The 26998-nt window shown below is 54.4% G+C and overlaps 2 protein-coding genes across 3 annotated transcripts in view; one reads left to right on the top strand and one right to left on the bottom strand.

The window, feature by feature from the left end:
* The window catches only part of TNN (tenascin N), a 47997-nt gene extending 28381 nt beyond the window's left edge, over positions 1-19616 (bottom strand). The window contains exons 1-2 of the mRNA XM_055121216.1: positions 19533-19616; positions 17029-17143 (exon numbers count right to left, since the gene is read on the bottom strand). Of these exons, the coding sequence (XP_054977191.1) occupies positions 17029-17143; positions 19533-19616 (199 nt within the window). The remainder of the gene's footprint in view (positions 1-17028; positions 17144-19532) is intronic.
* A 4494-nt stretch (positions 19617-24110) lies between these two features.
* MRPS14 (mitochondrial ribosomal protein S14) lies at positions 24111-26998 on the top strand. 2 transcript variants are annotated; one of them, XM_055120195.1, is made up of 3 exons: positions 24111-24207; positions 25221-25379; positions 26537-26998. In XM_055120195.1, the coding sequence occupies exons 1-3, from the start codon at positions 24172-24174 to the stop codon at positions 26717-26719; spliced, it is 378 nt and encodes a 125-aa protein (XP_054976170.1). In that variant the 5' UTR covers positions 24111-24171; the 3' UTR covers positions 26720-26998. The 2 variants fall into 2 exon arrangements, with proteins under 2 accessions (XP_054976170.1, XP_004613877.1); XM_004613820.2 differs by having other exon boundaries at positions 24119-24216.

The following is a 26998-nucleotide window of genomic DNA, read 5'->3' as shown; positions in this document are numbered from 1 at the left end:
GAGTCTCGCCGGAGCCGAAGTAACTGAAAGGGAGGGACCCAGGGCAGCTCCTGCCACGCCGGGACCCCACAGCCTCCTCCCTCCTCTGTGACTCAGAGAGACTCTGGGTCGTCCCCAGCTAATTACAGACATCCCAGTCGCCACACCGGGGTCTGGTTCGGGGAAGTCCCCGCTGACCCCATTCTGTCACACGGGGCTTCTGCGGGCTTCCGGGAGAGGCAGCGGCCAGCGGCCCTTCCAAGGGGGGCTGCCCCAGTCGCCTGAAGTACGTCAGGCCCCCGGACCACCGGGGAGTCGGGGAACGTGGCCCCTCGCACAGAGATGAGCATGTTCCTTCGTTCCTTAAGCCGAGGGTGTCACAGTGCCTGTCGCTCAGGGCGGACCCACCGTTCCCAGGAGACCGTGAAGCTGCCGGGGCACTAGACACCCACGGAGCCTGGTGACCCCAGGAGTGAACGGCCCCCACGGGGAAGTTCCAAACTGAGCCACCGTGAAGCCACCCCACAGTGACTTCCAAGGACATCGGGGACTGGACTGAAGGAAACGGGGGGAGAATGAAGAGGATGCTGAACCCCAGTCCCAACCCCAAAGTCCCAACAGCCAATCAGAGTGACAGTGCGGAGGGAATGCGGCTGACCCGGGTTCGATCCCTGGCATCCCACAGGGAGGGTCCCCACTCAGGAGCGATTCCTGAGCGCAGAGCCAGGAGCGACCCCTGAGCATTGCTGGGTGTGGCCCCCAAAGCCAAAAATAAATAAATGAAGGAGAAATCAAGGGTTGGGAGTGACAGGACAGCGGGAGGGCGCTGGCCTTGCACGCAGCCGACCCGGGTTCCACCCCGCATCCCATAGGGTCCCCCGAGCCCTTCCAGGAGTGACTGCAGAGCACAGAGCAAAGAGTAAGCCCTGCACAGAGCCGGATGTGGCCCCAAAGCCAAAAATTAAAAATTAAAAAGCATGCACACAGAAAAAGAAAGAAGAGAGTATTATGAATAGACTTGTAATAAAATAAAACTCTCGTAGTAAAACGAATATTCAGGGGCTGGAGCGATAGCACAGCGGGTAGGGCATTTGCCTTGCATGTGGCCGACCCGGGTTTGATCCCCGGCATCCCATATGGTCCCCCGAGCACCGCCAGGAGTAATTCTTTTTGGGTTTTTTTTTTTTTTTTGGTTTTTGGGTCACACCTGGCAATGCTCAGGGGTTACTCCTGGCTCTTCACTCAGGAATTACCCCTGGTGGTGCTCAGGGGACCATATGGGGTGCTGGGATTAGAACCCGGGTCGGCCGCATGCCAGGCAAACGCCCTCCCCGCTGTGCTATCGCTCCAGCCCGCCAGGAGTAATTCTTGAGTGCAAAGACAGGAGTAACCCCTGAGCATCGCCGGGTGTGACCCAAAAAGCAAAAAAAAAAAAAAACAAAAAAAACACCCACGAATATTCACGTTGTCATATCTTCAAGGAGAGATGCTCCCTTGAAGTGCTCAGGGGCTGAGGGCCCCTCCCAGTGACCCCTGGCCCAGCAGGCTGGAAAGTTCTATGCCACTGAGGGTCAGAGGGTGGGGTGTGCTCCAAGGGGGCCCGGCGGTGCTGGGATTCGAACTCAGCTCCCAGAACCTGCAGAGCCGCACTCCTGACGCCGCTCTGAGATGTCTGCATCTGCTCCCAGTGTCGCCTTGGAGGGTCCAGGGAAGGACAGTGCTGGCCATGGGCTGGCGAGAGGTCACTGCTACAGAAATCCTCCCTGCCCCATCTCAGTGACCCCCTTGTCCCCATCCTGCTAGGAGGGACAGGAATGGGGGAGTCCAGCAGCCAGCACTTAGGGGGAGTGATTATTCGCCCCTTCCCACCCTGAGCTCAGACGGACGCCAGCCGTCATGAGAGGTCCAACGGCACCAGAACCAGCAGATACTGTTTTCCTGTGCAGAACCAGAGGTTTCTTCGGGCCAGTGTTTCTGAGTTTTGTTTTCTGGCGCTGCCTCCATCTGGTGGCCCCCTGCCCTCTTGGGGGGTCTCACACTGATGTGGTTTTCACCCGTGCCCGCCTTGGTGTATCCCGGGGGTCCATGTGGGGCTCTGAGGCTGCGTTGGGCTACGACCCCTCTGACACTGCAGGGCCGTGGATCACGGAGATGGGAGACCCCACTGCTTCCCCCTGAAGATGACTCACAGCCGAAACACACAACAAAAACAGAAGTAGGAAAATCCAGCCCTGCTCATCCCGGCCTGAGTCATAACTCCCGTCTCGAATTTTCCTCCGGGGCCCAGGCCTGCGCTCACATACTCCCTGCAGAAGCTCAGCTTCGGGGCGATCTGGCAACACCTAACTGCCAGACTGGGGGGGGTTGGGGGTTGGGGTTTGGGTTTTTGGCCCACCCCTGGCGGTGCTCAGGGCTGACTCCTGGCCCGGCACTCAGGAATTATTCCTGGCCGGGCTCGGGGGACCCTATGGGATGCCGGGGACCAAACTCCAAACTCAGGTCAGCTGTGTGCAAGGCAAATGCCCTCCCCGGAGTGCTATCGCTCTGGTCCCTTGGACATTTTTTGTTTGTTTATTTTGGGGCTGGATCGATAACACAGTGGATAGGGTGATAGGGCGTTTGCCTGGCACGAGGCTGACCCGGGTTCGATTCCTCCGTCCCTCTCGGAGAGCCCGGCAAGCTACCGAGAGTATCCCGCCCGCACGGCAGAGCCTGGCAAGCTCCCCGTGGCATATTCGAGATGCCAAACACAGTCACAACAAGTCTCACCATGGAGACGTGACTGGCGCCCGCTCGAGCAAATCGATGAGCAACGGGATGACAGTGACAGTGATGAAGAAGATGATGATGATGATGATGATGATTTTGCTTTTTTGGGTCACACCCGGTGATGCTCAGGGGTCCCTCCTGGCGGTGCTCAGGGGTCACTCCTGGCTCTTCACTCAGGAATCACTCCTGGCAGTGCTCGGGGGACCCTATGGGATGCCGGGGATCGAAACCCGTTCGGCTGCGAGCCAGGCCAGCGCCCTCCCCGCTGTGCTGTCCCTCCGGTCCCCTTCTTCCCTTCCCTTCATCGAGGTCACTCCCAGTGATGCTTGGGGGGGTGGGGGCTACACCAAGGGCCACAACCGTGTGCTGTCCTGGCTCTGTGAGGAGCTGGGGACCACCCGCGCGAGGCAGGTGCTCTCCAATCTCCCTGGAGTGCTCCCAAAGGTCATTAAACTCAGCGCCCGGCTGCACTGTCACTGTCACCATCATCACCCCGTGGCCCCAACACCCTCCTTCCCCTCCGCTATTCCTGTCACCACCCCCACCCCCGCCATCATTACCATCCTACAGTCGCCGCCACTATCCTCACCCCCTCTGGGCCATCACCAACACCACCTCGGCTACTATCAGCACCATCGCTTTCACCAAACACCCACCCACCGGCTGCTGCTGTAAGGGCTCTGGGCACGAAAGGGTTAAATCATTCCTTCCCGTGTCCGTGATGAGTCACCGGGGGAGGTCAGGGACTGGCTCCTGGTTCCCAAGCACACGCTGCCCACATGTCCGGGCCCAGAACCTATCACTGATCCCACATAGCACCCTCAGGACGGAAAACTGAGAGCAAAAGCGTTTGGACCACCCCCCTCCCCCACCTCCCCACCCGGGTAGTTCAGAAGCCATAAGTGGCTTATTTGTTTGCTTTTGGGGTCCCACCCGGCGATGCTCAGGGGTCACTCCTGGCTCTTCACTCAGGAATCACTCCTGGCGGTGCTCGGGGGACCCTATGGGATGCTGGGAATCGAACTCGGGTCGGCCGCATGCAAGGCCAACGCCCTCCCGCTGTGCTGTCGCTCCAGCCCCCAGCCATAAGCGGCTTGAAGCCCTCATAAACAACCTTCATTTTCCCTCATTCCCCACCTCCCTGCAGGAGCTGGCGGCTCCTACACCCAAGAGAGTCACAGATGGTCTCGTCTGCCTGGGTTTTTATCTCTGTGAGCTACTGGAACAGAGATGATACAAGAATAATGGAACAAGTTGCTTCTTTCCCCCTGGGCCTAGAAACCAGGCTGACTCCAGGACTCCGATGGCTACACTGGCTTTCTTGGCTTCAGGTCAGGATCGATGCCTTGGTTTTTATCCTCTGAACACCAGAGCTAATCATTCAGAACACTGCCCGGTTAAAACTCCCAACTGTAGGGACTGGAGCAATAGCACAGTGGGGAGGGCGTTTGCCTTGCACGCGGCCGACCCGGGTTCAATTCCCAGCATCCCACAGGGTCTCCTGAGCACCGCCAGGGGTGATTCCTGAGTGCAGAGCCAGGAGGAACCCCTGAGCATGGCCAGGTGTGACCCAAAAAGCAAAAAAACAAAACAAAACAAAAAAAACAACTCCCAACTGTATCGATGTATCGAGAGGTCCAGTTTATCTCACAAAGAAACATGTACTCCAAGACAGTAGCACCAATGACTAGATACGGCCAATTCTCCTCGGTTATTTCCACCAGCGATCAGAGTATAGCCTATTATGGGGCCAAAGCTATGATATAGCACAGCGGGGAGGGCGCTGGCCTTGTATGTGGCCAACCCAGGTTCTATCGATGGCATCCCCTAGGGTCCCCCGAGCACCGCCAGGAGTGATCCCTGAGTGCAGAGCCAGGAGTCAGCCTTGAGCACCACCAGGTGTGGCCCCAAATCCCCAAGCACCCAGCCTGTTATTATCAGCAGAGGCGAGAGAAGGACTCAGGGAAGCAAGAGAGAGTGGAAAGGCCGGCTGGTAGCCAGGGACGGCCCACACAGCCAGATGAATCGGGAGGAGAGCGTCGGCATGTGTGGGCCTGTTCTCTCTGCTCCTTGTGACATCAGCTTTTCCGAACGGTTTCTGTTCTCGTTCACGACCACAAGGCTCCCTTCTCCGGACCAGATCCTGGCAGTTAGAGAGCACATGAGGTTTGGATTTGTGTGTATGTTGTTAGGTTATGTGTGTGTGTGAGTTTACAGAATCCCAAACCAAACAGAGTGGAAGATACCCCACCTACCCTGAAACCCCAAATCTATGAGAGGGGCGTCTAGTCTCTGCGTGGCTGATCCCCGCCAACTGCCTGGTGACGCCAACTCTGTTTTTGTTTTGTTTTTGGGTCCCACCCGGCGATGCACAGGGGTTCCTCCTGGCTCTGCACTCAGGAATGACTCCTGGCGGTGCTTGGGGGACCCTATGGGATGCTGGGATTCGAACCCGGGTCGACCACGTGCAAGGCCAACGCCCTCCCCCTGTGCTATCGCTCCAGCCCCTTCAGGGTAACATCTGATGGTGCTCAGGGGTTACTCCCAACTCTGTGCTCAGGAATCACTCCTGGTGGTGCTCAGGGGACCCTATGGAATGCTGAGGATGGAACCCGGGTCTGCCACATGGCAAATGCCCTCCCCGATGTGCTATTGCTCTGGGCCCCAACGGTCTGTGGGGTCACTTGCCCATGTGCCTTCTCACAAAAGGAATCGGATTGTCATCCCGTTGCCATCCCCTGGACCCCGCAAAGATTGGCCAGCCCTGAGCCCCATTAACTTGTGGCTCTTTGACATTTTCCCTCTCGGTGGCCACCCAAAACGGGGCATTTAAGCTAAGTCATTAACATCTTGTTTTTCTGAAACAAAACAAAACAAAACAAAACAAAACAACCACCCAACCAGATGGGTTTGGAATGCAGAAACATCAGGAAGAGAAAAGAGAAAAAGAGGAAATGATACACAAAGAAAAGGTTGCCTTCCCCGTTACTGGTTATTCCCCAAGAGAAAAAAACCCACCCGAGGGGCTGGAGCAATAGCACAGCGGGGAGGGCGTTTGCCTTGCATGTGGCCGACCTGGGTTCGATTCCCAGCATCCCTTAGGGTCCCCTGAGCACCGCCAAGGGTAATTCCTAAGTGCAGAGCCAGGAGGAACCCCTGAGCATCGCCGGGTGTGACCCAAAAAGCAAAAAAAAAAACCACCCGAGAGGCTGCAAAAAGAACAAAGAGGCCTGATCTTCTCCTTGAAACCACGGGAACATTTTGTTTCAACCAGGCCACGAGGCCACGGAACCACGGAACCACGGGAACATTTTGTTTCGGTCAGTCCACAGGAGGCCACAGAAGCGAGGGAACATGTTGTTTCTGCCAGGGCACGAGGCCACGGACACGAGGTGCCTTGAAGGACACTCAGTCAGGCCCACACCAGCAGAGTGGAGTAGAGCTTCCTTGGCAGAGAGGCAGGGGGCGGACCACACAGCGAGAGAGGGCCAGGGGCCCCGGGCCACCCTGATTTGGGACCCCTGACTCCAGAACCACAAGGGAAGGCGTTTCCGTGGCTTTTCATCCCCCACCTTGGGGTGGCAGCCAAGGGGAATGAACACGATGCAGGAGAGAAAATCGGGGCATCTGCCAGAAAGGAAGGAAGGGGTTAAGACTAAGGAGAGGGGCTGGAGCGACAGCACAGAGCTCCCCTCTGTGCGTTGGCCTTGCATGCGACTGACCCAGGTTAGATCCCCAGCATCCCACAGGGTCCCCCGAGCACCGCCAGGAGTGATTCCTGAATGCAGAGCCAGGAGGAACCCCTGAGCATCGCCAGGTGGGACCCAAAAAGAAAAATAATAATCACTGTCACTGTCATCCCACTGCTCATCGATTTGCTCGAGCGGGCACCAGTAATGTCTCTCATTGTGAGACTTATTGTTACTGTGTTTGGCATATCCAATACTCCACGGGGAGCTTGTCAGGCTCTGCCGTGGGGGCGCGATACTCTCACTAGCTTGCCGGGCTCTCCGAGAGGGGCAGAGGAATCGAACAGGGGTCGGCCGCATGAAAGGCAAATGCCCTACCGCTGTGCTATCACTCCAGCCCACAATAATAATAATAATAATAATAATAATAATAATAATAATAATAATAATAATAATAATAATGATTTTTTAAAAAAAGACTAAGGAGAGATGCCGGGGCCAGAGCGACAGGACAGCGCCGGGGAGGGCATTTGCCTTGCATGTGGCCGACCCAGCTGGGACCCCGGACACGCCCATCTGGTTCCCTGAGCCTGGGCAGGAATGACCCCAGAGTGCAGGGCCCTGATTGCCACCAAGTAAGTGTATCCCCCCCACCCCAAATAACCAAATTAAATAGACAGAGACAGATGCTGACGGCATGAGCGTCCGTTCCCAGCTGCCAAGGGCAGACCGTACCAGCTGGGGAGCAGGGCAGAGAGCGGAGAGCCCAGAGTGGCCACACCTGGCTCCCGTAACTCATGACCCTCGTCCCTAACTCGTTCCTGTCTCAAGCCCTGACCCGCGACCGGCTCTGAATGGGGACAAGTGTCCAGGAAGGAAGCAGAGCTGTGACGGAGCTGGAGCGATGGGACCACAGGGGAGGGCGTTTGCCTTGCACCCGGCCGACCCGGGTTCGATTCCCAGCATCCCATAGGGTCCCCCGAGCACCACCAGGAGTGATTCCTGAGTGCAGAGCCGGGAGTCAGCCCTGAGCATCGTCGGGTGTGGCCCAAAACCCAAAGGAAAGAAAAAAAAAATAAAAGAAATACAGCTGTGGGGCTGGAGTGATAGCACAGCGGGTAGGGCGTTTGCCTTGCACGCGGCCGACCCGGGTTCGATTCCCAGCATCCCATATGGTCCCCTGAGCACCGCCAGGGGTAATTCCTGAGTGCAGAGCCAGGAGTGACCCTTGTGCATCGCCAGGTGTGACCCAAAAAGCAAAAAAAAAAAAAAAAAAAAAAAAAAGAAATACAGCTGTGAGGGGGCTGGAGCGATAGCACAGCAGGGAGGGCGTTTGCCTTGCACGCGGCCGACCCGGGTTCGAATCCCAGCATCCCATATGGTCCCCTGAGCACCGCCAGGAGTAATTCCTGAGTGCAAAGCCAGGAGGAACCCCTGTGCATCGCCAGGTGTGACCCAAAAAGCAAAAAAAAAAAATACAGCTGCGAGTCTGCGAGCAGGGCTGGCTGGCAGCCCCCACCCCCCTCTCCTCTCCCCACCCCATCCCACCTCTGGGGCCTTGGGCAGGACTGGGGAGTGTGAAACCTATGCCTCCTTCCAAGTCAAGTTGAAAAGAGGCTGAATGGGGGGGCTGGAGAATGAGAACTCCAGAAAAAGCTCTTTGTATGCAGATTGTCCGTAACAAATCAAAACAAGCATGCAGGGCTCCCCTGAGAGCTGCAGGGGTGGGGTGGCGGGGAGAATGTAACACGTTTCTTCTGTGCGTTGAGTCGGGGGTGGGAAGTGGAGTGTCAGCGCTGTATCCTCCATGACAACTAATTTAAAATGTGCAAAATGTCAAAGCACTGCCTTTATTTAGACATGGGGCTTTGTGGTGAATGCCGCAATAAAAAAAAAAAGGTGTTTGGAGTTTTTTGGTTGTTGTTTTTTTTTTTAATACGCTTACCCCCACTCAGAAGCTATTCTCCTATTAAAATCTGGAAATGTACATTTTCCTGTCTCCTCCTCCAAGCCCCCAGGGTGGTCCTGGCCTCAGAAAAACTCATTTCGAGGCCTTAAACCAGAGCAGACACTCTGTAAACCCACCCCAGATGGTCCTCCAAGTCCCCACAGGAGTGACCTCTCTCTCAGCACAGAGCTGGGAGGGAGCCCTGAGCACAGAGCCAGGAGTCAGCCCTGAGCATGGAGCCGGGAGTCAGCCCTGAGCACGGAGCCGGGAGTCAGCCCTGAACACGGAGCCGGGAGTCAGCCCTGAGCACAGAGCCGGGAGTCAGCCCTGAGCACAGAGCTGGGAGTCAGCCCTGAGCACAGAGCCAGGAGTCAGCCCTGAGCACAGAGCCAGGAGTCAGTCCTGAGCACGGAGCCTGGTGTCAGCCCTGAGCACAGAGTCAGGAGTCAACCCTGAGCACGAAGTCAAGAGTCAGTCCTGAGCACGGAGCCAGGAGTCAGCCCTGAGCACAGAGATAGGAGTTAGCCCTGAGCACAGAGCTGGAAGTGAGCCTTGAGCCCTTCTGTGTGTGGCCCAAAACAAAATAAATCAAATCACATTCAGAGAATACTAATTTAGACAAAGGATGGAGAGGGAGGAGAAAATTCCAAAGGGCCCAGGAAGAGAGGAAGTGGAAAAACCAATCTGGAGTAGAACCAACGGGGCCTGGAGAATCTGATGGCTGGGCCAGCTCTGCCTTGGCCCGGGGCCTCCCTGTCTCTCTGCCGCACCCCCAAACACAGTGCTCGAGCGCTCTGGCCAGGGGAAGGGGTCAGGGCCGTGGGGGCGCAGCTCTCTGAGGCCTTCGCGGGTCCTTCTGCAGCCTGGGCCGCAGCACCTCGTACATCTGGTATCAGGGCGCCCGGGTGGGCACTGGGAGGGGCGCAGGAGATGCTGTAGCCCACCGGGGCCCGCCCGCACCCGGAGCCCCCCTGAGACCAGCACTGCTGTTGTCCGAGAGGGAAGCAGGGACTGATTTCCCACGTCCTCACTGGACCAGACCTGACCGGAACTGACCGGGCCCTGCAGGGGTCTCTGGGGCCACAGGCCGAGGGTACCGTCTTGCTGACACCTGTGTGTGTGAACAGGTGCGTGCATGGCGATGCGCGCGCATGCACGTGAGTGTGTGTCTGTGTGTATGCACGTATGTGCGCCTGCGGTGGAGCATCTGTGCGCGTGTCCAACCCGTGCGTGGGAATCCGGGGAGCCTGAGTGTGGTCTGTCTGCCCCCTGGTGTCCGAACCCGCACACAGCACAGCCCTGGGCAGGCAGAGGGTGTGGGCCCCTTCCAGAAGTGCGCACGCGCGCGCACACACACACACACACACACACACACACACACACACACACACACACACACACACACACACACACCCCCAGGTTGCTGGCCCCTTCCAGAGTGCACACGCGCACACACACACACACACACACACACACCCAGGGTGCTGGCCCCTTCCAGAAGTGCACACACACACACACACACACACACACACACACACACACACAGGTTGCTGGCCCCTTCCAGAGTGCACACGCGCACACACACACACACACACACACACACACACACACACACCCCAGGGTGCTGGCCCCTTCCAGAAGTGCACACGCGCACACACACACACACACACACACACACACCCCAGGGTGCTGGCCCCTTCCAGAAGTGCGCACGCACACACACACACACACAAATCAGGGTGCTGGCCCCTTCCAGAAGTGCGCACACACACACACGCGCACACACACACTTCCCCACCCACGGAACACATGCGTAGCAGTCGGGATGAAAATGTGTATGCACCTTTCCTTGTTTTGGTGGGTTGGGGCGGGGAGGTCCCACCTGGTGATGCTCAGAGCTGACTCCTGGCTCTGCACTCAGGAATCTCTCCTGGCAGTGCTCGGGGGACCCTAGGGGATGCACGTCCCTGCTGTCCTATCGCCCCGGCCACTGGGTGTGTGCGTGCGAGTCTCCCTCCAGACTCCTTCCTCCACCCCTACATTCCTCCACTGAGGTCCCCTCCTGGCTGTCCTACGGTCAGGACCCACCCAAAGCTCCACAGCCCGACCGACACTTCCGAGTCCAGCGGACCCAACTTTTTTTTTTAAACTTTCTCTCCTTTTTTTTTTTTTTTTTTTTGCTCTTGGGGTTCCCACCCGGCGATGCACAGGGGTTACTCCTGGCTCTGCACTCAGGAATTACTCCTGGCGGTGCTCGGGGGACCCTATGGGATGCTGGGAATCGAACTCGGGTCGGCCGCATGCCAGGCAAACGCCCTCCCCGCTGTGCTATCGCTCCAGCCCCCAGACCCAACTCTTGTGCAGGTAGCAGGACCATGGAACCAGCCCTGGGGAACACTGTCCACCGAGGGAAGGGCTGCAGGGGTGCAGTGGGAGGGGAGAGGGGGGTGAGGGAGGGGGTCAGCCTGGTTGCCGGGTCCCGGGACAGATCCAAGTCAAGAAAGAGCCGTCCTGCGTGACCAGGGCGCTGAGTCCAAGCTCCTTCCCATCACTACCGGCATCGGAATCATAAAACTCAACCGCTAATTAATCGGCTCAAAGAAACAGCTCAAGGCAATCCCCAACCCTGACTCAGGTGTAAAGCAGCAACCAAAGAAATGACAACTGTTTGAGACAGAGAAATGCAGCCCACAGGTCTGGGGGGGGGAGAGGGGGAGAGAGAGAGGGAGAGGGGGAAGAGAGAGAGAAAGGGAGGGAGGAAAAGAGAGGGGGAGGGAGAGAGAGAGGGAGAGAGAAAGTGAGGGGAGAGAGGGAGGTAGGGCGAGAGAAAGGGAGAGAGAGGGAGGGAGGGAGAGTAAGAGGGAAAGAGAGGGAGAGAGAGGGAGAGAGGGAGAGAGACAGAGAGGGAGAGAGAGAGAGGGAGAGAGAGAGGGAGAGAGAGGGAGAGAGACAGAGGGAGAGGGAGAGAGAGGGGGAGAGACAGAGAGAGGGAGAGAGACAGAGGGAGAGGGAGAGAGGGGGAGAGAGACAGAGGGAGAGGGAGAGAGAGGGGGAGAGACAGAGGGAGAGAGAGGGAGAAAGACAGAGAGAGAGGAAGAGAGACAGAGAGAGGGAGAGAGACGGAGAGAGAGGGAGAGAGAGACAGAGAGAGAGGGAGAGAGACAGAGACAGAGGGAGAGAGAGGGAGAGAGACAGAGGGAGAGGGAGAGAGAGGGGGAGAGACAGAGAGAGGGAGAGAGACAGAGGGAGAGGGAGAGAGAGGGGGAGAGAGACAGAGGGAGAGAGAGGGAGAAAGACAGAGAGAGAGAGGAAGAGAGACAGAGAGAGGGAGAGAGACACAGAGAGGGAGAGAGAGACAGAGAGAGAGGGAGAGAGACAGAGACAGAGGGAGAGAGAGGGGGGAGAGACAGAGAGAGAGGAAGAGAGACAGAGAGAGAGGGAGAGAGACGGAGAGAGAGGGAGAGAGACACAGAGAGGGAGAGAGAGGGAGAGAGACAGAGGGAGAGAGAGGGAGAGAGACAGAAGGAGAGGGAGAGAGGGAGAGACAGAGAGAGAGGGAGAGGAGAGAGACAGAGAGAGGGAGAGAGACAGAGGGAGAGGGAGAGAGGGGGAGAGAGACAGAGGGAGAGGGAGAGAGAGGGAGAGAGACAGAGAGAGGGAAAGAGAGAGAGGAGAGAGGGAGAGAGACAGAGAGAGGGAGAGAGACAGAGAGAGAGAGAAAGAGAGAGAGGGAGAGAGACAGAGAGAGAGGGAGACAGAGGGAGAGAGACGGAGAGAGACAGAGAGGGAGAGAGACAGAGAGAGGGAGGGAGAGAGAGAAAGACAGAGAGAGACTTAGTCCCAACCCTGAAGGAAACAGACCCTCCCGACATCATTCTCACTGCTGTGTTTCCATCACACTGTCCCCAAGGGTCAGCAGAGAACAGGGGTAGTTGAGAAACATTCCTCCCCTCCCCCGCCCCAGATGCTTTGGATAAAATAATCAAGATTTGACCTTTGAAAACAACACTCAGGACAAAGAGACAGCACAGCAGACGTTGGCCTTGCAGGCAGCTGACTCAGATTTGATCCCCGATCCCCGGCATCCCATAGGGTCCCCTGAACCCACCAAGAGTGATGCCAGAGTGCACAGCCGGAGTGAGCTCTGAGCACGGGGTGAGACCCCCAAATCCAAACTAAATCTATATCTACCTACATTTCATTTTGCTTGTAAGATCTGATAGCTTTTAGCTCGCTCTCGAATTTACTTTGAGGTAAAGCAGTGAAGACAGAATTAAAATCTTCCCAAATCTTTCACCAATGATTCCGTTACTATCCGTTAATAAATTTTTTGTGCTTCCTTTACTGTCACTGTCACAGTGGTAGGGCGTTTGCCTTTCACGCAGCTGACCCGGGTTCGATTCCTCCGCCCCTCTCGGAGAGCCCGGCAAGCTACTGAGAGGATCCCGCCCGCACGGCAGAGCCTGGCAAGCTCCCCGTGGCATATTCGAGATGCCAAACACAGTAACAACAAGTGTCACCATGGAGATGTCACTGGTGCCCGCTTCCTTTACTATAGAGCCAAACTGTAACTATACTGAGGCTTCATTTATTTATTTATTTATTTATTTGCTGTTTGGGTCACACCCGGCGATGCTCAGGGCTGACTCCTGGCTCTGCACTCAGGAATCACTCCTGGCAGTGCTTGGGGGACCCTATGGGATGCCGGGGATCGAACCCGGGTCAGCCATGTGCAAGGCAAATGCCCTCCCTGCTGTGCTATCGCTCTGGCCCCCCTGAGGCTTCTTTTTGACCTGTCCTACCTGCCGATTTGGGGCTCACAATGAATGCAATCACAATGGCTTTGTAACATACATTGTTGGAATGATCGGTTTTACTTTTTCAAACTTGAAACTTTCTTCCCTCGTCCCATCCTATTTATTCATATATATTCAGTGGTAAACATACATTTGGCTTTAAAGATACTTGTATAATTTAGTTACACTTATATAGAGATGGATTTAGAATTATTTTGTTATTAAATTCCATCGGCGTATTGACCGACATTGCATGAAATCTATGCATGAACCAATTCCCACGTGTTTGTCAATCGGAATTTTGTGAGCGGTCAGGATGCTGTCCCGGTCACTCCTGCAGAGGCCCTGCCCCAGGTAAGCTCTGGGAGCATGACCGTCCTGCAGCCTCACCGGGCCTCAAGCCTGCACAACCATCCTGGTTGTTCCGTTGGCCCAGAATCAACCCCCTTCGACCAGCCTCTCGCCATGACATCCCAAAGCACCAACTCTGTGATCTTACTCTGGTCACCAACCAAAGAGCCACTTGTGCCTCCAAAAGACAAGACCTGGTGGGGCTGGAGCGATAGCACAGCGGGTAGGGCATTTGCCTTGCACGGGTTCGAATCCCAGCATCCCATAGGGTCCCCTGATCACCGCCAGGGGTAATTCCTGAGTGCATGAGCCAGGAATGACTCTTCTGCATTGCCAGGTGTGACCCAAAAAGAAAAAAAAAAGACAAGACTGGGCAGGAAAACCAAGGGCATTTTCACTGGGAATTTAGGAATCAATGGTAAGTGTCAGAAGAACAGTTTTTTTTTCTCTCTTTTGTTTTTGGGTCCCACCCGGCGATGCTCAGGGGTTCCTCCTGGCTCTGCACTCAGGAATCACTCCTGGCGGTGCTCCGGGGACCCTAGGGGATGCCGGGGATCGAACCCGGATTAGCCATGTGCTATCTCTCCAGCCCCAAGAGCAAGACTTTTCTTTTTCTGTGACCCTATCTGACATACACGACAGCAGAATGAACCAGACACTATACATATATGTATATGTATGTATGTATACACACATGTATATGGGCTAGAGCGACAGCACAGCGAATAGGGCGTTTGCCTTGCACGCGGCCGACCCGGGTTCGATTTTTCTGTCCCTCTCGGAGAGCCCAGCAAGCTACCAAGAGTATCCCGCCCGCATGGCAGAGCCTGGCAAGCTCCCCGTGGTGTATTTGATATGCCAAACACAGTCACCACAAGTGTCACCATGGAGACGTGACTGGTGCCCGCTTGAGCAAACTGATGAACAACGGGATGACAATGCTACACACACACACACATACACACACATATATACTATATGTGTGTATATGTACATACACACACATAGATGTGTACATATACATATAGCGTGTATGTATATATATGTACATATGTGTGTGTGTGTATATATATATATATATATGAGGAATCAATGAATGAATGAATGATGGCAGGTCTCCCAGTCCTAGAATTTCCATCCACGAGTAGGAGCCCTCGGGAGGAATCTTTCCAAGGCTAACCTAATTAAAGAGGATATTGGTTGGAGTCCGCTCCATCTCACAGAGGATCACTCATGAAGTGACTTCGCCAGCCTCTTCCACTGACGAAACGCCTCAGGGGAAACCCCTGTTGTCTGAGACGCTCACAGTTGCGTTATTCACAATTGCCGAAAAGAAGCTGCAAAGCCAGCCTTCTACCCGAACCACTGAGTTATTTTTCCACCACAGAACGTACTGACACATGCGACATACTGACAGGGGGACACCTGAGGACAATCCGATGAAATTAACTGACAAGAGGGCTGGAGTCAGGCTCCACCCCCAGCACCCAGCCACGAGCAACCCAGGTGCAGCCCCTAACACAAAGCATCAGAGAGCGAGCAAAGAATTCCACTCGGAGTTCTGGAACTCGGAGGCAGGAAGCAGCCGGGCCCCGGGGTGGACAGGTGTTGGGGACTGCTCAGGACCCTGAACAAAAGAGGACCCCGAAACCTTTACCCTGGACAAACCGGAAAATTCCATTACCAGCTTTGCTTGACCTGAGGCACAGGTGCCCTTGTGACAAAGGAAATAGCCAAACTCAAGAGGTAAAAGTAGCCCAGGGCAGTTAACTAAGAGACCCCATAAAGCCCTAAAGTAGAATACCTTCCTCTACCTTGTGCATTCCTCCTGCCAGATGCTCCTGCCAGATAAACCCTTGCCTTCCTCTCCCCACTATTTCTCAATCTACTCTTGAAGAATGTTGTAAGCCCACCTAATACACCCCGAACCTTTCCTTATTTGGTCTGAGAAGACACTTCCCTGATGATTGACAACTTATGTACCAACCCCCTGCTAAGAAAAGTATAAAACCAGCGTGGCAGTTAATAAAGTTGCCCTTGATCGGCATGTGTCGTCTTGGGCCCCCTATTTATTATCCTCACTAGTTTTATTTCAGGTCGGAACCGCTCACGGAACCCACCCAATTAGGAGCGCTTTCCACTGTTGTCTCTCCGCGGGCCGGAGAGATCTCCAGGGGAAAGCGCAACTGGCGCCCAGCGTGGATTCGTGAGAAAGGTCACCGATCGGACGGCAGAGCGACGAGTCCGGAGCCACTCGTAAGACGTCAGGTACTCCCTCTAGGGCGACGCAGAGCTGGGTTAGTCTAATAAGGTACCTTTCCACCGCCGTCCCATCCACCCCTCTTAAAGATGGGGTCCCGTGTTAGCCAGGAGGCTGGATTTATTAAAGGCATTCAGAAGAATTGCGTGATAGACATCTCGAGGTTAGGAATAGGGTTATTTTAAAGTTCCTCCTTTTTGTTCACAAGATTTGTTCCTGGTTTGTTGTTACTTGTCCCACTATCAATTGTGTTTCTTGGGAGCGGGTAGGCTCGAGCTCACTTCCTTTTTTGCTTCTAAAGGGTCGGAGGCTGACAAAAGATTTATGCTCCAATACTGGTTGCTCCTCAAATCCATTATCACTAGTGTCCACGACAACCCCCGTTCGGCCCAGATTATTAGCACGGCCCAAGAGCGCTTAGAGGTGGTCTCCAGGGACTGTTCCCGCGCCGCCTCTCGCGCCCAATCCATCTCGGACCTTCCTACTGTTGCTTCTGATCCCTCCCCTCCGAGACCCGAATCCCTGCCCCCGGACAAGGGCATGATGACTTTAGAAATCAACGGGAAGGAGCTTTCGGGTCTGATTGACATTGGTGCAGATGTAACGATCATTGCCAAAAAAGACTGGCCAAAAGAGTGGCCCCTCACCTCCTCGCTGACTCACCTTCAGGGTACAGGCCAATCCCAAAACCCTATGTTAAGTTTGTCCGCACTTGATTGGCGCACCGAGGAGGGCAAATCCGGGACTGTATGCCCTTATGTTCTGCCTGGGCTCCCTGTCAATATCTGGGGCAGGGATATTCTCTCACAAATGGGCTTTTTACTAATTGACACCAAGGGCCCTTCCCATTGAAAAATTACAGGCCGCCAAGTTGTTAGTGCAGGTACAGCCCGGCACCCCACCCCCATTTTTGTGATTAAAAAAAGAAATCCGGTGACTGGAGGCTCCTCCATGACCTCCGGGAAATAAATAAAACTATGATCCCCATAGTCGCCACCCAGCCTGGCCTCCCTTGCCCGTCGGCTATTCCCCACGGCAGCTCTAAGATTGTCCTTATTCTTAAGAATTGCTTTTTCTCCATTCCCCTCCACCCAGAGGATTGCAAACGGTTTGCCTTTTCTCTCCCTGTCACAAACTGCGCTGGGCCCCAGCCCTCACTTCCATTGGAAAGTCCTGCCCCAAGGCATGTCCTATAGCCCTACCCTTTGCCAAAAATACGTTGTTTCCATAATTTACCCTTTTTGCGCTCTTTTATCCCTCCTTTTACTTTGTTCGTTACATGGACGACATCCTCTTGGCCAGTGCAGCCGCTGACCTGCTTCACTCGGCTGCGCAGCGTCTGACTCAGACGCTGTAACACAAGGGTTTCCGCATTTCCTAGGATAATACAGATGCACCCTCCCCAGCTTTTCCTTGGTTTTGAACTTGCTGCCGTGTCCAAATTATTTGCCTCGACCCCTCAACCCTTTAATCTTTATACAGATAGCTTTTATATTGCCACCCCTCTCCCTGGAACACACCTAAAAAAAAAAAAAATTTGCAGTTGGTGACTGCTACGGGATCTATGAGCAGTAAATAATACCATGATCATTTTTGGGGTACTTCAACCTGGACTGCCGTCCCCAGCAGCCATTCCTTCAGAAATGTGTAAGACAGTACTCGATTTAAAAGACTGCTTTTTCTCAATTCCCTTGCATCCTGATGATCACCCCTGCTTTGCCTCTAGTTTGCTAGCTTCTAATTAGAAAGAGCCCAATGTACATTGGAGCAACCCCATTGTCAGGGGGACAAGACCAAAGGTAATGTGGACGCCCGTAGGGCAGGTTTAAGAATTTCTGTGTGAATGTGGTGCGTGGGGTGCGCACCGGAATGAAAGAGGACCGGTCCAAATGAGTGCAGGAGTGTGATTTGTGCGTGTGCCTTTAGTGTGTGTGTATATTTGTCTCATTATATTTCTCTTAGTTATGCTTATTATTATCAGCAGAGAAGTCAGGAAAATGCAAGATCATGTGGTTGAGTGTTTAATAATATCAGGAATGAAACAGAGTGTCGCTAAGGTGGTCTATCCACCTCAGAAGTAGTCTTGATCTTAAAATTGTGACATCTGACATCTTAGGTTTCAACAACTTTGTCATGGATTGTTTTGCCGGCTTATATCAACAAAAGCGCTTTCTTGACCCATTCTTAACAAGCAGGAAACTGGCTGATCGGGCAGAGAAACGGGGAGCAATGTTCCCAATCGGCCGACAGGGCTTAACTTTGCCCTGGGGACTTGTTCCTTCCTTTCTCAGTCTATCAGTTTTTTCCCTGCCATTTCTGAAGGGTCAGATCCATAGATCAACTGCAGATGTGTGCACATGTACATGTGGTGTTTTTAGTGAACTTATTGTCTGTCTGTTTGTCTGTCTGTCTGTCTCTCTATGTGGAACACTTGAGTGCTGGAGCCAGAGTGGGAATCAGTGGTAAAAATTAGGCCTGGGGAAAACAGGATCATCTCAAGAGATCAGGGTGATATGCAGTTCAGCAATTTAAAGGATCTATGTGATTTTGGAACCTGTTAGACCAGGTTTAAACAAAGATTTCTAATTAGAATATGGCGCCTACAATGAAATTGAAATTTTTAGTCTAAATTTTTTATTGGAAGAACATTAATAGTTATTACCAATTGAAATTCTTTTGAATTCCAGTATCTGTACTATCTAGAAAAAGCTACAGAGCTAGAGCCAGAAAACTAAAAGTGAAATAAGAATTCAGAGAGTGCAAGGCTATATCTTACAAGCCTCAGCCAATTTTAATGAGGAATTTAGCTGTTTTTCAAACAACAAAGGTACAGAAACCTTCAAAATAAACAAAGTTACTTGTGTTCCATAGACATTTGATAGTCAAAATTTTTTTTTCTATGCTATTATCGAAGTTTGGTTAAAATATATATATATATATATATATATATATACATATATATAAATACCCGAAGGGCTCTTTCTGTGTTTGACAGCATGCTTGTATTGTGGAATTGATAAAGTTAGAAAGCTCATGATTTGAACTAAGGTACAAAAACTGTTGAACTTAAGCCAAAGAAGATTTACTCATGTTTCATGAAAATTGATGGTTTAAAGGTCTTATGCTGTTGTGTCAATGTACATATACATCTGCATTAGAATGTGAGCTGAAATAATTGTAGTAAAAACAGGTTCGAAGAGTAATGGTTTAGTTAAAACATGAGTTTTTTGGAGTTCTAAAATTGGTTGCAAAACTTGTCCTACCAGTGTTTTATTTGATTTGAGATAACAAAAAAAAAAAATTTTTTTTTAAGCTACTTAGCTCAGGGTCATAAGGAGTGAGAGTTTTTAAAGATTTCCCTGGATCTACCCCCCCCCCCCAGCATTCCCAGCTCTGCCCCAGTCAGACTGGAAAATGCAGACCCTCCTCAACAGTGAATTCTAATCACACTTTTGCCCAGCAGATAAGACTTGCTAATCCAGTTTTTTGACTCTTCCAAGTATCTGGTTCTTGCAACTTTGTGAATGAGAAAGGGCTTGGGAAACAATTGATTCTTATATTTGCATTAGAACACACAAAAGAAATAGTGGGAAACCTCCTTGTAGGAGGAGAAGTCTATGCTTATATTTTAACAGATAACACCTACTAATGTACTCCTGGTCCTGCTATGGCTTCATCTGGAGTAAACTTCATCCTCCTGGTACTGACCCAGACTCCACAACCCACAAGGTCCTGCCGACCTGACTGCTGCGGTTCGCGACCTCGCTGACCCTGCCCAGGACGCCGTGACCCCCGACTCTCCTGTCCACCATGACGGGGCTCATGCTTCCACCTCCCCTGCCCCCTTATCTCCCCTTTCCCCATCTCCTTCTGATTTTTAGCCCCCCTCCTTTTTTTGGGTACCTCCCTTGTTTCCTCCCAGATTTTTAATTTTACTTGACAAGTCCTTAATGAAGCGGGCGATGTTGTCAATTCCACTTCCACTTTGCTTCCACTACACCCTGGCCCGAGCTCTGGGTTGACCTCTGCGCCCTCCCAATGCCCAGCAGTTTCTGGTCTCTCCCTGATTACGCTGGCGGTCGCGCGCCCAAAGCCGTTCCTGGCCATAGCGTCATTTCTGGCTGCTCCGCCCGCCTCCACCGCCAGAAACTTCTTTCTGACCCCATCTACGTTTGCCCTGGCCGCCGCCATAGGCTACAACATAACCCCTCTCTTGCCCGCACTTGTGGCGATCGCCCTGATTTTTTTTTGTGCCACCTGGGGCTGCGAGACCACAGGTGACACCTATAGGGAACCTTCCTCCCCCTGGGACTTTATCACGATCCGATGAGCACCTCACAGGCCCTCTGTCGATTGCAACCGTGCGTGAAATTTCCTCACCATCCAATTCACTTCTGCTGGCTAACGGCATCCCTGGTCCGATACTTTGCCCTGGGCTCTTCGCCTGTATCACCTCGGCTACGATAAAGGCTTCAACTTCTCCCTTCGCCTTCTAAAAACTGCCCTCTCCTCACACCCTATTTCCTTGGGTCCCAACAACGCCTTTCACCATCATCGCCCCCCCTGCCCTCCGTCCCTACCCACCGGCGCCCTCCGGGTCCCCGCCACCCACATCCTTCTTCCGTCCTACTCTGCCTGCGGGTCCAGCACCCTCTTCTCAGCTCATCCTGGATATGGTCAACGCCTCTGCTGCCGCCATCACCGACCCCGCCCATGACCAATGCTGGATCTGCTACTCCTCTCAACCGCCATTCTACGAAGGCATTGCTGTCCTCGGCTCTCCATTGAACGTCTCTGACGCCAACGAACTCCGCTGGGAAGTGGGGCCCACGCACCGATTGACTTTGGGACATGTGGTGGGATCCGGACTTTGCCTGTTGGGGCCCAATATGCTCCCCCCGTATGATTTAGTACCCGTTTGCAACCAGACTCTTGTTATATCCAATTCCTCCCTCCACGTTAATGCCACCCTCTATCCTTCCTACGTCGTGGCCCCCGCTGATACCTACTTTGCCTGTTCCTCTGGCCTGACTCCTCACATTGTTACCTCTGCCTTTTTGGCACATAGCGATTACTGCATTTTGGTTCTGCTTTTGCCACGCCTCACAGTTCGCCCTGCCGATGCCCTGCTCTTCTCCCCTTCTTCCTCTCTCCTGCACCACCGCCCTGAGCCTGTTACTGCCATCACCTTTGCCCTCCTTCTCGGTCTGGGTGCTACAGGCACCGGTACGGGCATCTACTCCCTTATCTCCTCTCAGGAAAACTTCCACCAACTGTCCCTTGCTGTGGAGGCTGATGTCCGAAAACTTAAATAGGGCCTTCTATACCTAACTGACACTGTTGGCTCTCTGGCTGAGGTCGTCCACCTTAACAGACACAGCCCTGACCTGGCCTTTTTGAGAGAGGGGGGAGTATGTGCCGCTCTTTAGGAGGAATGCTGTTTCTTTAAAGATAAGCTTGGGCTAGTTAAGGATAGCATTAGACGAGTGAAAGAAAACTTAGAGGAAAGTAAAAGATTGAGAGACCAGGAGGAATCTTGGTATAAAAATTGGTTCTCCACCTCACCCTGGCTCTCGACCCTGTTGCCTAGCCTCCTTGGACCCTTCATTGGGTTCTTACTGCTAGTTTCCTTTGGCCCATGGGCATTCCGCCGACTCATAAATTTCATTAAGAACCAGGTTGATGAGGCAACCAAACGTTCAGTACAGGTCCACTCTCAGCAGCTCTCCCAACACGACCCCGAAGGGCTGGATAACTTGGAAAAGCCCACACTTCAGCCCCTGAGCTTTGCGGAGTTCGAGCACCTGAGTACCTGGCATACCGCCCCCGCTCACTCTGTTCCCGGCTGTGGAAATGCCTAAGACGGGGATAGCTTGGTGCCAGTATCTGGGTGCGAACATGGCACCACCTAGAGTCGTGCACACATTTTTCTAACCTTTTTTGGTCACTGCCATGTCCAGAACTGGGAGCCCACCAAGTAACCTAAGACAGGCACTCCACCCACTCGCTCATTATTATAATAGAAAAAGGGGGGAGATGTTGGGGACTGCTCAGGACCCTGAACAAAAGAGGACCCCGAAACCTTTACCCTGGACAAACCGGAAAATTCCATTACCAGCTTTGCTTGACCTGAGGCACAGGTGCCCTTGTGACAAAGGAAATAGCCAAACTCAAGAGGTAAAAGTAGCCCAGGGCAGTTAACTAAGAGACCCCATAAAGCCCTAAAGTAGAATACCTTCCTCTACCTTGTGCATTCCTCCTGCCAGATGCTCCTGCCAGATAAACCCTTGCCTTCCTCTCCCCACTATTTCTCAATCTACTCTTGAAGAATGTTGTAAGCCCACCTAATACACCCCGAACCTTTCCTTATTTGGTCTGAGAAGACACTTCCCTGATGATTGACAACTTATGTACCAACCCCCTGCTAAGAAAAGTATAAAACCAGCATGGCAGTTAATAAAGTTGCCCTTGATCGGCATGTGTCGTCTTGGGCCCCCTATTTATTATCCTCACTAGTTTTATTTCAGGTCGGAACCGCTCACGGAACCCACCCAATTAGGAGCGCTTTCCACTGCTGTCTCTCCGCGGGCCGGAGAGATCTCCAGGGGAACGCGCAGACAGGCCAGGGCCAGGACGGGGCCTGCTTGGCTCATGCTCCTCAGTTTATGTCCAGGAGATAAAGGGCTGGGGCGGTGGTTCGGGTGGCCCAGCCATGTCTAACCGGGGGGTGGGGTGGGGGAGGGTGCATGTCACTTTACATTGCGAACTCAAAGTACCTTTTCCAATTAGACTTCCTGCGTGAGGACGCACCCGGCTCGCCCACCTGGGGTGCAATCTGGGGCAGCTGAGGACGACAGGAGTCATCACCGCCTACCTGACGCTGGTGCGGAAACTTCCAGCTCTGCGCCCACAAAGCCTCAGGCTGTCCCTCGCAGCAGGTCCGCTGGTGTCCTCAGCACACGTGGTGTCACCATGAACCTGCGCCTTTGGGAAGAGGCCCGGAGCACTTCCTGGAGGCTTCCAGAAGGTTCCAGTTCCAAGAGGCCTTGGTGGACTTCATGCACCTGCTGAACTCCTGCACCCACTGAGAGGTGGAGCTGGTGCTCCTCTGGGCTGTCAACTGCCACCATGCTCCCAGCATGCCTGAGTCAGCAAACTACAGGCCCCACGGCACTCTGCACCTCCTTCCCTTTTCCCCGGGGATGGGGTTGCGGGGACTCGGGGATGGGGTTTGGGGGACTCGCCCTCCTCAGGTTCCCGGCTAGGAGAGAAAGACCTTACGGGGGTCTTCAAGGAACAATTAAAACGCACGGGGGCCTCGCGCCCAGTGCTGCTAGCCGCCTGTGTCCTCGGTGTGTACTGTTTATTAAATACATGAATAAACAGTTCGTCTCCGTTTTAGTTATTTATACTATTCATTTTATTCAGTTATTTAATAGACAGTGCGTGGCTTTCCCCACTGCTTTGAAAGACGGGGAAACTCAACTGGCCTCACGCCCACTTAAAGGGCAAAGCAAAATGCTGTAAGGACTTTGCACCTGAAGCTCCCAAATATACGTATAGGTAAAACCTAAAATATATGATATGTAACATAATTATATACAGCCTTAAACCTTGTGTGTGTATATATATACGCATATATATATATATATATATATGTAATAGAAACCCGTGCAGCAGGGACCTGCACCACGCGCCCTAGTGGGGGGCTACTCCCAGGGTTTGAGGTGACGCTAGTCTCTAAGTAGGGAGCTACTCCCAGAGTCTGAAGCGACCCCTAGTCTCTAAATGGGGGTCTACAACCAGTCTGAGGCGACTCTAGTCTCCAAGCAGGGGGCTACTCCCAGAGTCTGAGGTGGCGCTAGTCTCTAAACGGGGGAATACTTCCAGACTCTGAGGCGACCCCTAATCTCTAAGTGTGAAGCTAATCCCAGAGTCTGAGGTGACCCTGAGTCTCTAAACTGGGGGGCTACACCCAGAGTCTGAGGCGACCCCTAGCCTCCAAACGGGCAGCAGGTCGCGCGGCCCAGAGGAACGCGGGACAAGAACTTGGCGCCGACGCACTGAGCGGCCAGAGCGGTCGGGGAGAGCCCGGGACGCGGCCACGGCAGAGCGCGGGCTGAGGGGACAAAGGCGGAGCAACGAGCGAGAGCAGAGCAAGGCGCGCGGGACCAGACCCGGACCCAGAGCGGGCCCCGGGATTGGACGCTCCCAAGTCTCACTAAATACCGCGAGAACGCAACTCGTCTTCCCGCACCTTTAGGGAGAGCCAGGGCCGCTTTAGCCACGCCCCTAAGATACTGGCCCCGCCCCGTCGCCCAGGCCCCGCCCCTCGCGGGCACGCGCCAGGTCGCAGCGGTGTGACGTACGGCCGGCAAGATGGCGGCCTCCATGTGGGGCTCGCTGCTGCGGAAGGTGCGGCAGGTCAGGCCTCGGCTCGCCCCCTCCTCTGCCCCCGGGGGGGCCCCCCAGCCCGCGAGGGCGCCCCCGCCGCTCGCGTGGCTGCAGATGGGCAGAGAGCAGGGCCCCCCGAGACCAGGGGCAGCGCGCCTGAGGCTTCTCGCCCCGGCGGCGCGGGTGGGCTGCAGCGCGAGACCCCAGGCGCGGGGGTGGGGGCGGGGGGAGCGGAGGGCCCCGGGGTTCCGGGTTGGCCACACGGCCTGGCCGGAATCGTGGGGGCGGGGACTGAACCTCTGGCGGGGCCTGGGCTTAAGGGCGGGGCCAAAGTGACCCTAGGACTCCCTAAAGGCGTGGGCTCTGACCCCTGAAACGGGGCCCCGGAGAGCGCCAGCCGATCCCGACTCCCCCGACCCCACCCCCGCCGGCCGAGATTCCCTCCCACTAAACGCCCCGCTGGCTGAGAATTGCTGCCCCCCCAAGATCACCGGTTGGAGGCACACCCCAATTTTCAGTCTCATAGAAAAGATAGGAATCAGCCGGACTTAACCTCCATACCATTCCTCCAACCCCCCCCCCCCAGTCACTTTTTTAAAACAGTTCTGGGGGGGGGGGTGCTGGCCCTGACCGCAGCTGACCCAGGTTCGATCCCTGGCACCCCATGGGATCCCCCTGAGCCATAGGGTCCCCAGAGGCCAGCCAGGAGTCAGCCCTGAGTGCAGAGCCAGAAGTGATCACTGAGCACAGAGCCGGGAGTCAGCCCTGAGCACAGAGGCAGGAGTCAGCCCTGAGCACAGAGGCAGGAGTCAGCCCTGAGCACAGAGCCAGGAGTGAGCCCCGAGCACAGAGCCAGAGTCACCCCCAAGCACAGAGGCAGGAGTCAGCCCCCGAGCACAGAGCCAGGAGTCAGCCCCGAGCACCGCCCAGCGTGGCCCAAAAACACAAGCACAGCAGCCCTCAATAGAGAGGATCAACAGGGCTTGGTACTTGGAGCCTGACTGTCCTCGCTGCTGCCTGTGGCGGTCCCCTAGGTGGTCCCAGCATCAGCCGCAGAACAAGTTCGCAGTTACTACGTCGACTGGAAAATGTTACGGGACGTGAAGAGACGGAAGATGGCGTTTGAGTATGCGGACGAGCGGCTGCGTATCAACGCCCTCCGGAAGAACACCGTCCTCCCCAAAGGCCTCCAGGTGGGTCCCGGGGGGAACCAGCGCCCGGCCACCCGCCCCTGCCCAGGGGCCTTTTGATCCCGTTCATCATCTCTGGAGAGCGTGATCAGAGGCCCCAGTCGGCATAGACTGTTGCCCTTGGCCTTTGGCGGCTTAGAACTACTCCACGTTCCCCTTTCAGCCGCAGCATTCCGTGGCGGTGAGAAAGTACCTGGGCGTGGAGACCCCTAGTCAGGCTGCTGCTTTGACCCGATTTGATCTCCCCCACTTCATCTGTCTTGGAACCCTCAAGGCACTGGGGTCCTTCGCTGGTGGCCCCACAGCGTCATGCTTAGGCCTCCTTTAGAGCGCCTTTGCCCTGCTCTGCTGGGTTGGAGCGATAGCACAGCGAGTAGGGTATTGCCTTGCATGCTGCCAGCCCGGGTTCCATTCCTCCACCCCTCTAGGAGAGCCCGGCAAGCTACCAAGAGGATCCCGCCCGCACGGAAGCCTGGCAAGCTTCCGGTGGCGTATTCAAGATGCCAAAAACAGTCACAACAAGTCTCACCATGGAGACATGATTGGTGCCCACTCAAGCAAATCGATGAACAATGGGATGACAGTGACAGTGACAGTCCTTCAGGTCTTCCTGGCCAAAGTTCAAGTTCCCGGCCAGCTGAAGAGGAGGCCAGCCCTTTTTCCTCTGGTTCTCGGCCCTGACTTAGAAATGTCCAGAATAAGTAAAATAGATGCCCATGATCTAAATAACATAAATATAAATTTATCTTTTTTTTTTTTTTTGCATCACACCCGGTGATCTCAGCTCAGGGGTTCCTCCTGGCTCTGCACTCAGGAATCACTCCTGGCGGTGCTCAGGGGACCCTATGGGATGCTGGGGATCGAACCCAGGTTGGCCTTGTGCAAGGCAAATGCCCTCCCCGCTGTGCTATTGTTACAGCCCCTCCAACCTTTATTATTTTTTTACTTTTTGGGTCCCACCCGGCGATGCTCAGGGCTGACTCCTGGCTCTGCACTCAGGAATCACTCCTGGCAGTGCTCAGGAGACCCTATAAGATGCCGGGAATCGAACCTGGGTTAACTGCATGCCAGGCCAACACCCTCCCCGCTGTGCTGTCGCTCCAGCCCCACATTTATCTATTTTGTCAAAACTAACCCTCAGCCTCGTGGGCTCCCCATAGGAGGTGGCTGACGAGGAGATCGCAGCCCTGCCCCGCGACAGCTGCCCGGTGCGCATCAGGAACCGCTGTGTCATGACGTCCCGGCCCCGAGGGGTGAAACGGCGCTGGCGACTCAGCCGCATCGTCTTCCGGCACCTGGCGGACCACGGCCTGCTGTCGGGGGTCCAGCGAGCCATGTGGTGATGGGCGGGGGCCTGGACCCCCCACCCCAGGCTGCGGGGAGGCGAGAGCTGGTGAGGCCAAGACTGTCCTAAGAAAGAGACGCCCAGGTTTTCCAGGCTGGGGGTCCTGTCGGCGTGATGCCCGCTTGTTTTTGCGAAGAAGACGTGATGATGTTTCCTTCCCAGCCACGGCAGACTGGCCGCGAATCATCTTTTCTCCTGGATTCAACAGTTTGGACAGGCTGTGGTTTCCCGTGAATGCTCTAAACAAGGAAAACATTAAAAAGAGTTTCTATGAAAA

Source organism: Sorex araneus, chromosome X (genome assembly GCF_027595985.1).
Source record: "Sorex araneus isolate mSorAra2 chromosome X, mSorAra2.pri, whole genome shotgun sequence".
NCBI classification, from domain to species: domain Eukaryota; kingdom Metazoa; phylum Chordata; class Mammalia; order Eulipotyphla; family Soricidae; genus Sorex; species Sorex araneus.
Note: the sequence above shows the minus strand (reverse complement) of the source record. Positions and strands in the feature narration are given on the sequence as shown.